Source organism: Ursus arctos, unplaced genomic scaffold (genome assembly GCF_023065955.2).
Source record: "Ursus arctos isolate Adak ecotype North America unplaced genomic scaffold, UrsArc2.0 scaffold_32, whole genome shotgun sequence".
Classification (NCBI taxonomy): Eukaryota; Metazoa; Chordata; class Mammalia; order Carnivora; family Ursidae; genus Ursus; species Ursus arctos.
The window spans coordinates 21,610,723-21,620,615 of record NW_026623008.1 but is presented as its reverse complement, the minus strand read 5'-3'; the positions used below and the strand labels follow the sequence as shown (position 1 = coordinate 21,620,615).

Genomic DNA, 9,893 nt, shown 5'->3' with positions numbered 1-9,893 from the left:
CGGCAGCTGACCTTGGACACCCCCTGCCCCCCTCTCCACTGTCTGGCCCTCTGCTGTGTCGTGTTTCAGGAGGAGAGTGGATGGATACGCTTTGCTGCAAAGGGCGACACTGTTCAGGGGAGAGGGGTCATCAGTGTGTAAGTGTTGACTTCTGGATGGTCGGTGGTCCCACCTGGGGCCACGAGGCCCACAGCTCAGGGCTGGTGCAGGCAGCGAGGCCAGGGGTGTGGTGGGAGAGCATTCCACTGGGAGCCGGGAGCCCTCCCACTGCATCGTTCCTCCTGCCTTGGTCTGTTCTTCCTCTCCTGGGCCTCAGTGCCCTCCCCTGTAACATGCAGGGTTTGGGCTGGACGGCCAGGAATGGCCTCCTCATCTCTCATACTCTTGGAGTTAACTTTGCTGCTTTCAGACCAGGAGTGAGGCAGGGCCAGGTGGCAGAGGTAGGGGTCAGCTATCAATCAGGAGAGTGAAGAACCGCAGGATCCCCTGGGAGAGGTCTCCAGCAGGGCCCAGCTGGATGCATCAACTGAGACGTGCCCATGGAGGGGAAGGGGTGGAAGGGGCAAGGAGTGATGAGGGAGCCCTCCTCCTACTCACCCAGGTCTGGCAGGCTCTGGCCCACGCAGGCTGCCCTTCCTGGTGTGAGTGAGAGCGTGAGACTTGCCTTGCCGAGAGTTCTCTGTAATGCAGCAGGGCTCTGAACAGACAGACACCGGACAAGCTCTCTCTGGGAAGACCTAGATCTTCTAATGAAGCTGTGTGATCTTGAGACAGTCCCTTAACCTCTCTGGGCCTCTGTTGCCTTATCTAGAAACGTGCCAATGTCCTACCAGGTACTCTTTGAAGATCCTTCCAACACTAAATTATAGGATTCTAGATCCAGGTCAATAGCAGCTGTGCTTTCATCAGATTATGGGGGAGATGAAATGAGACCAGCTCTGCACTGTGGATCGTAGGCTTTTCTCCCCCATTCCTCTTGATTTCTTTCCATATATTTGCTTCTCTTGTCCTCCGCCCTAAGCGCAGTGGAGGATATCTGTGAGTAATTGCCATCTAGTACCCTGGCACCCTTTTACCAGGAAAGCTGTGCCCACAATTCCCCACTCCCCTACTTTCAGCCCATCCCAGGCTCAGGCTGGGTCACCTTTGCCCCCGATTGGATTAAGCCAATGACCCCATTCCCACTCGCTGACCTTCCAGACTGGTTCAGGGATCAGGGCATAGCCCCTGGAGCCAATGGGAGTCAGCTCAATACTTCGGATCGGGTGTTGGGGAAGCTCTCTCTTCTCTGCTGGACTCCAGTCTGGATGAGAAACCATCTGGCCCCCAAGAAGGGGAGCTCAGTGCGGCCCAGCAACAGGGGAGAGATGCTACAAAACCACACAGAAGGTTCTGGTGGCATCACCTGAGCCACTGCAGCAAGGTCTCACTGAAGGCCCCACCACCCATCCCTGAGCTTTCAGTGACATAAAGCCAGCAAGTCCCTTCTGAGCTCCAGCCAGGTGGCCCTGAGGTTCCCGTCACAGGAAATGAAGGAGCCTAATGGCTGCCTGCCCTTCAGGACCTAAGTCTCCAAGCTGAGACCAGCACAAAACTTTGCTGCCTCAGCTTCTCCTCCCGGGTGTGAGTCAGAGTCATCTCCTGCTGTCCCTTCTCTCCTTTCTCCTCCCTCCCACGGAGGAAGCTGCCGAAACCACCCCGTAATGGCATCTCCAAGGGCAAGGGCACATGATCCCCAGACTCTAACGAACCGAGCAGCCCTGTCCCTGCCCGGCCCGACATCATGCGGGGACCGTGAGGGCTGCTGTGTCAGCATTGCGGCTGCCTGGGCTCTCTTGTCGTCTTCTGGCAGAGGCAGGTGTGAGCCTGGAGGCCACCGGTCAGAATTAAAGCTAGGGGCAGACAGGACAGCCACAAAGAACCCTGAAAGTCCAGGCTCAATGTGGGAGCCGTCTTAGACACAACCTTGTTCTGCAGATGTGCAGACTAAGCCCAGAGAGGCTGAGTGACTTGCCCCGGGTCATACAGTGGTCAGGAGACTGAGTCGGGTCCAGAGCCCAGATATGCCCATTCTGAGTCCAGTTACTCCTTCTAACCCATCGAGGTATCCCCCAGGAGTAGACCTGTTTCCTCCCCGGTCCCCCCAGGACTTTCTCTTTCCCTTTGGGTTTCTGGAGAGAGTCAAGCCTAAGCAGCCCTCCCAGAGAATCCTTGCTGTCTCCCCGAGTCTGCATGACACTGGGCATTCCCGGTCTGCTCCAGATTTTCTCAGCTCTTCCGTCCGTGGGTCCTGAGGCAGTGGATGCGGAGGGGAAACAGAGGCACACTGCAATGGCGGCTGCACGGATCCCCACGTCAGAGCAGAGGTGTGAGCTCGGGCACTGCTCTTTTTCTCGTATCTCGTGTGTACCGTTCCTCGCCTAGAGTCAGGATCTCCCCCTCCCAGCCCCCACAGTGGGACACCCCTGCTCTCTCTGTCTCGCTGCTGGAAGGCCTGGACGACCCTTCTGATCCGCGGTCACCTGTCCCCGTCTCTCTAAATGCCGAGTCTTGTTTCCCATCCCCTGGGGCTGGGCCTTCCTCCCTGCCTGGGGGGAGCCTCGTCCATATGCTGCTGCTCCACGCCAGGTGCAGCCCCATGTGGACCCCTCCTGCAGCCCCGTGCAGGTGCGGCCCCGTGTGGACCCCTCCTGCAGCCCCGTGCAGGTGCGGCCCCGTGTGGACCCCTCCTGCAGCCCCGTGCAGGTGCGGCCCCGTGTGGACCCCTCCTGCAGCCCCGTGCAGGTGCGGCCCCGTGTGGACCCCTCCTGCAGCCCCGTGCAGGTGTGGCCCCGTGTGGACCCCTCCTGCAGCCCCGTGCAGGTGCGGCCCCATGTGGACCGCCTCCTGCAGCCCTGTGTGGACCCCCTCCTGCAGCCCTGTGGTGCCCAGAGCCCCCTCGGACAATGGGCGATGGGACAGTGAGGGCCGGAAGCCGGGCCCCACAACAGCCCCCACCCAGCTCAGCACGTCATCTGCGCCCCCAGCTTAAGGCACAGCCGCTTCCTCCCCTGAGCACCTACTGTGCGTCCGCCCTGTGGAGAGCTTCCCCTCCCCTGGGACCCTCGCAGCCCCCGTGAGGGGGGCTCACCAGTGCTGCCTTCCAGGCGGGAAGCTGGGGATCTGAGAGGTTAAGTCACTGCCCCCAAGGTCACCCACCTGACCCTAGGGACCCCTAAGGGGGACCCACACCCTTCCCCACCGTCCCACTGCCCTGTCTCCGAGGATGTGGTTTTCGGTAACCTCCAGGCACCACCCCGTGTGGCTGTCCCCTTCCTAAATCCTCCCGCCTGTTGTTCACCTGGAATCACCCCGTTGATCCGGTCTGTGAATGTTAGAGTTCATCTCTGGCATCGGAGGTCAGGACTGAGTAGACACGTGTGAAAGGTCAGCCCCGCTCCCGAGAGGTCTGTGTGACTGACAGTCACCGAGCAGTGTCTGCAGGAGGCCGCCCCGCTCCGGACTTTGTGTCCATCACAGACTTCACTGCGATCCAAACTGGTCTGTGGAGGTCGGGGGACTTCGGGTGAAGATCTCAGCAGCAGGTGCCAGACGCAGGCAAAAATGCAAGGCCATGATTTAGCCGTTCGGGTAAAACCCAATGACCGTCATGAAATTTTAATTAAACTCTTGCTTGCATGAATAACTGAGCAGGAGATCCAAGTGTGCTGACTTCCCCAGGTCTGCTCTGCATGGAAAGCTGGGGGAGCCCTGGCTTTGGGGGCAGTAACTGTGGGAATCTGCAAACACCCCGGTACTGCGGGATGAAGATGGGTCTCCCCCCTTGCCAGCCCCGGGAGCTGTCCCCGTTATCTCTTCCTCAGGGAAGTCATCCCCTCCCCGTTCCCTGCTTTGCTTGGCCCAGCAGGACATGGCAGGTGAGAGGAGCAGATGGGAGCAAGAGACAGGAAAGCAAGAGGGGTTCAGGGTTGGAGTTTGGAATCCCGCTGAACCCGCGGGATACACCGTGAGGCTGGCTGAGTGATCCTTAGCAACTCGCTGTACCTCTTGGAGCTTCAATTTCCTTATTGGAAAAATAAGGACTCTAATGCCCATCTTTTTAGACACGTAGACGATTTTCTCTGGGTCCATCCCTCCCTGCTCAGCTCACCTCCTGATAAGTTACTCCCCCAACCCACCTCCCACCCCCCAACGTCTGCCACCAACCCGCAGTCTGTTAACAGTATAGAGGTGGACCCCCGGTCCATGCCAGATGTATTCTCAGGCTTTCTCTCCCTGGAATCTGTTTGGAACGGAGACACAGTCTCCAAGTTGTGGGATCCCACTGGAAGAGCACATAGCTCGGAGCTAGAGGCCGCCATTTTGGCACGGCCATGGTGAGTTGGAAGTGAACCGAGGAGCCAGTAGTCCAGGGTGAAAAGGAGGAAGACGGGCAGAGGGAACTAGAGACATCCAGTCAGAGACACAGACAGAGACAGGGAGACCCCAGGCCCCAGATCACCAGCTCCTCTGTCTTCAGTGAAGGTGTGAGGGGGCCCCTGCATCCCTCCACTAAGCCGTCTTTCCATGCAAGCTCCTTGGTGTGGGTCTGTGAACCAGTTAGGGGTCGTCTCCGCTGCACATGTCAGAAAACTCAACCCGAACTGGCTTAAGCAAAGGAGAATCATTGATGTACGTCATGGAAACATTCAGGGCTGGGGCTGGTTTCAGAAACAGCTCAAAGAGACCTCCAGCGATGGCACCAAGACCGGCCTCCTCTCCATCTCTCCTTCCACATTGTCTCCATTCTCAGACTACACCTAAAGAGGCGACAAGAGCTACAGACTCTGGACTTCCAAGGTCAAATTCAGCGGCAAAGAGCAAGAGTCTCTTTCTCAGACACACCAATGAAAGCCCTATTGTGCCGCACTGGCTTCATTGGGTCCTATGCCCTTCCTGAGCCAACTACCATGGCGACAAAACTCCATCACACAGACTGGTTTAAGCCTCGGTCCCGTGAGCTATAGGGCAACCTCTCCCACCCGGAGTGGGGGAGGGAGGACCCACAAAGTTCCCAATAGAAATGCATCTGTACGATTTTTCCTCCTTTCCCCCCCAAGTTGGTAGCTCTTCTGTACAGCACAGAGGAGTACAAGGAAAAACAGGAAGTCTGAATCATATGATTGGCTTGTATGAATGTCCATACCCTGCTTGTGATATTGTCCTACAGTTTTATAAAATAATTCCATGGTAGGGGGGAGCTGGGTAACAGGTACGAAGATCTGTCTGTATTCTTTTTTTTTTTTTTTAATGAAAATGTTAAAATTGGGGCGCCTGGGTAGCGCAGTGGTTAAGTGTCTGCCTTCCGCTCAGGGCGTGATCCCGGCGTTCCAGGATCGAGTCCCACATCAGGCTCCTCCACTGGAAGCCTGCTTCTTCCTCTCCCACTCCCCCTGCTTGTGTTCCCTCTCTTGCTGGCTATCTCTCTTGTCACATAAATAAAATAAAAATCTTAAAAAAAAAGAAAATGTTAAAATTAAATGTAAATAAATTCCCCTACAAGGAGACAAACACTTTCTGATCTGGGTGTTGGTGGTAGGATCCCCCTTTTCCCGCGTCACCTGGTGGTGTGGGTGGGGCTCCCGTTAGATCCAGGGGAGGCCGGGCTGCCTTTTTTTGCTAGGTTGGGGTAATAGAGAAACAGGGTCTGGGTCAGGCAGGAAGCCTGAAACTCCCCACCACTGTGCTGTTCCTCCAGTTCTGGGACCCCTAACCCGTTTGCCTTCCTCTGTCCAGTCTTCAGTGCTTCAGTCCTCTGGTTATTTCTCACCTCCTTTCCAAGGTTGATAGTCCTACCGAGTGGGGAAGAGCAGGGAAAGAGTTCTATATTATTTCTTAGAACTTCATATGGCTCTACAATGATCTCCAAACAAAAAAAGTAAATTTAAAAAATAAAATGAATGTATGCAAGGGAAAAAAAGCAATAAAATTAAATAAGACTAACACCACCAATCTCATTGGCTCACCGCAGAAAGTCAATTAACACATGCAAAGAACTTAGCCTGTGCCTAGCGCTCAGGGAGATGCATGATGCATAATCATTTCTTCTCCACTAATTTAGTTTCTTAAAGTTTTGGGGAACTAAAAACATTAATTGTTAAATACAACTACAAATTGTCTTGTACAGACAGGAGTGAGTCAACCCAAAAGTCCTAATGGCCCTACTACTACCAACTGTAGTAACAGTGCTTCTGTGGGAGAATGCAGTCCAAACTCCAGACACCAGCCACGCATCCTCCCAACCCTAGGCCAAGCCCCAGAATGGGGATCACATCGTTTGGGGACCCAAAGCAGAGCCAGACCAGGCCCTACAGATACAGGGGACGGAGTGAGTGTCGACAGAGCCCAGGATCGTGGACATGCCTCAGGTTCACGGGCATCGAGCACCAGCGAGGAATGGTGCTGGGCTGGGGCGGGGAGGTTACTGTGTGCCAGGCCCCCCGTACCATCTCACTAATCCCCACCGCCAATCTCTAAGGAACGGACTAGTATTAACCCATTCTATAGCCAAGGGGATTGACGCTTTGGGAGGTTAAGGAGTTTGTCCAAGGTCACAGTGAAGATCTAAACCCCAGACCTGCAGCTGACTCCAGCCCCTGCCCCTGCCCCCCGCACTCACTGCCCCTCCGCTCCTGGGTGGCCACTGGTGCAGCTTCGAGGGCTCATGTCCTCAACCACGGGGGAGGTAGAAACTGATCAGATCACTGACCCCCATCTACAGGTGAAGGAACTGAGGCCCAGAGCAGGGAGGCAACTTGCCGGAAGTCACACAGCAGGGAAGTGCACCTGATTCCTCTGTGGTTCCTTCCTCTTCTCCCTGCTGCCCTCCCCACAACACCTCTGGGAAGAAAGCACAGACTGGGGCCCCCTTCTTTCTGTGCGGGCCTCTTGAGCTCAGAGAGAAGCCTCTATTTGCAGTCCTCCTGTCCTCCAGCCTCAGCAAGAGGAGCCTCACTCCACCGCTGCCTCTCCCCTCAGTCCCAAGTCTCATCCGCCTGCTTGATCGTCCTCTTGGACGCTGTTCAGTAAACCCACGCTGAGCCGAGAGCAGAGGGCCGATGACCAAGACGTGGCAGAGAAGCCCCAACCAGTCCACTCTCCAGCTGCGGGGTGGGCTGGGGCTGAGGCTGCGGGACCGTGCAGATCTCCGTGGCTCGGCTGCAGTGCAAGGGCACGTCTGTCTCTGGGGGGCGCTGTGCTGACATCCTGATGTCGGTCCTGGGAGGGAGGAGTTGGCTGGTTCTGAGCCCTGGGTGCTCCGTGCCCCAGATGCCCTTGCTGACTGTGGCAGAGCCGGGGGTGCCCGCCAATGTCCCCAGGTGCTCACCTTCACACACAGTTAGAAGCTTGGGGGGGGACAGTAAATTATCCCCCAAACTGAGAAGGCACTTGGAGACCTGAAAACCCAGAAAACGAAGCAGACGACTCTATACAGTTGACACAGTTTTATTCAGGATAATTTACTGTCAGGGAGGAGCAAGTGGAGGACATTCCGTGACAGCTGCAGTAATTCTCCACAAAATCCAGGCCTCACCCGCAGATTTTATAGAGCAAGGGGGTGCGCAGGAGGGCACCGTAGCAAGAGCAAAGGGCTTGCATGCACCTCGTTGACAGCTGACCTTTAATTAGATCTTCTGGCACAGTCTGTGCATTGGGAAGAGGGAAGATGGTGTTCTAACAGATTCATGCGGGGCCAAAGCAAGTCTCCCCCATCCCAGCCTCGGCGGGCATTTCTAAGGTATATGTATTAATCTCCAAGGGGTCTGGAACACGTAACCCCAAGAGAGGTCATCAAGGGAACAGGAGCAAGATGGAGGGCCAAAGATGGAGTCAGTATTGTCAACACTCCTACACCCACCAAGGCAGGCTGCCCACGGAGGACACCTGTGGCTCTCCGTGCCTCCTGTTCCCCCCATTAGAGCGCGGCCAACGGCACTCACAGAACAGGGCCCCACCACATGCCAGGAGCTGTTCCAGACACGGGGACACAGCTCTGAGAGGGAGAGAAAACCCCCAGCCTCACGGAGCTGATGTTTAGTAGGGTGACAGACACTAACAGACTCAGCTGTATCTAGAGTCAGGGGGACACAGAGCAGGGTGTGCGGACAGAGGTGACCGTGTGCCAGCTAGAGGCTGACGTGACCCCACCGCGTGCAGGCTGAGGGTGGGCACCGGGGCTCGTCCTGCCCGCATCTCCAGCCCAGACACGGAGCCGGGCCCAGGCTGGCCCTCGGCAGACACCTGCCGCCTGAGCGTCTGCGTGAGCAGAGCCCCCTCCTCGGGCTTTGCAGGGAAGGGGTGACAGGGGGCTGAACTCAATTCTCCCCTCTCTGGTGAGATGTCTCCGCAGGACCTTGATCCTAGAGGATTGGGGTCTCAGCACCCCCTTTGCCCAGTGTCTCCAGAACTCCTTCCCCAGCAGATGAGGGAGGGGATTGAGGAGAGAGCAGGACCCCTCCCCACCTCCTTTCTCCAGGCAAAGCTGGCACCCCCAGAGTGGAGGGGAGTGACTCTGACACCCCTCTCCCTTTGGGGGCAGAGCCAAAGGGGATGGGAGCAGGAAATGCTGCCTCACACAGCAGAGAAAATGACCTGGGGCATACACTCCCCTCTTGAATGCAAATGCAGACGTCTGTGGCAGGCTGTGAGTTCAGCCGCACGCAGGCTCCTGAGCCCTCTCCTCCTCCTCCCCCTTCTCGATGCCTGGCAGCTCTTCATTTCCCTTGTAGTACGTGTTTCAAGTGCATTGTTTTTCTCCCTTTGATAAAGTGTAATTCATTTAAGGCTCTCATGGTTATTTCATGTCTCCAAAGCATACTTTTCACGGGCAGATCAATTCCAAGAAAACACTTAAAGCCCGGGAAGTTAGATCCATTAGCAAGTGCTAAGTGGCCAATCGCTCACGGAGGGGGGCCTTTGACTAAGACCAAGAAATGATAACTCTGCTGGGAGCCCTGGAACAAGGTTTTATGAGTCTTGTCTTTTTTCCTGTCTGAAATCAAAGCTCATTTTGGACACCAAGGAAGATGATCAAGAGAGCAGCCAGCCGGCCAGCCCTGTGTGGGAGACAGAGAGGCGCTGCCAGATCGCTCCCCGGAAACGGGTCTCTGCTCTGCAAAGACAGTAAATATGTCAGCAAATCTGGGGCTCCAGGAGCCTGCGTGATGCTTGTCCGTCATGCTCACACGTGTGTGGACAGTGGGAAGAAGGAAATGTCACCTCGATGCCCAAGTTCAGAGGAAAGAGGAAGGCCGGGTGGGGGATTGTGAATCAGTGGAGACCACTTCTGGAAGAAGAGAAAGGGTCCAGAGGGAGAGCAAGAAGGAGAGGCAGACCTCCAGGTGTCAGAGATAAATGATGGGGTTGGCTCCAAAGACTCGGATCGTTGGAAGGAGAGGTTAACAGCCAACTCCTCATCTGAAGACAGATCCCCTTGGTAAAAAATGAAACGTAACGACGTTAGCTTCCAGCTGCTGGGACTTACGTGTGCCTGACTCCATGTTAGTGCTTTATATGTGTTGCTTCAGTTAAATCTAGTAACCCAATGGATTGGTGGTATTATGACTCCATTTTACAGATAAGGAAATTGAGGCTCCTAGGAAGGAAGTCCTTTGCCCTGAAACACCCAAAGTGCAACTCAAATCCGGGTCTGTCCGATGCCAAAACCTGAACGCTTGGCTACCATACCTCCCTCTAACTCCTGCTTGCACACCTCCAAGGATGGGGATCTCTACCACCTTTCCAAGTAGCCCGTTCTGCCTCTGGACGGCTTTGATGTTGGCCAGTCCTTCCTTCAGGCCACACAGAGCGCAATGACTTCTTCTTCCACATGGCTGTCCATCCTGTACTTGAAG

At 55.7% G+C, this 9,893-nt stretch overlaps 1 protein-coding gene across 1 annotated transcript; it reads left to right on the top strand.

Moving 5' to 3' along the window:
* The first annotated feature begins 821 nt into the window (after positions 1–821).
* Positions 822–2,964, top strand: LOC125283083 (cornifin alpha-like). Its single transcript, XM_048222055.1, has 2 exons — positions 822–833; positions 2,629–2,964. Exons 1-2 carry the CDS (start codon positions 822–824, stop codon positions 2,962–2,964), a joined length of 348 nt encoding a protein of 115 aa, XP_048078012.1.
* The last annotated feature ends 6,929 nt before the right edge of the window (positions 2,965–9,893 follow it).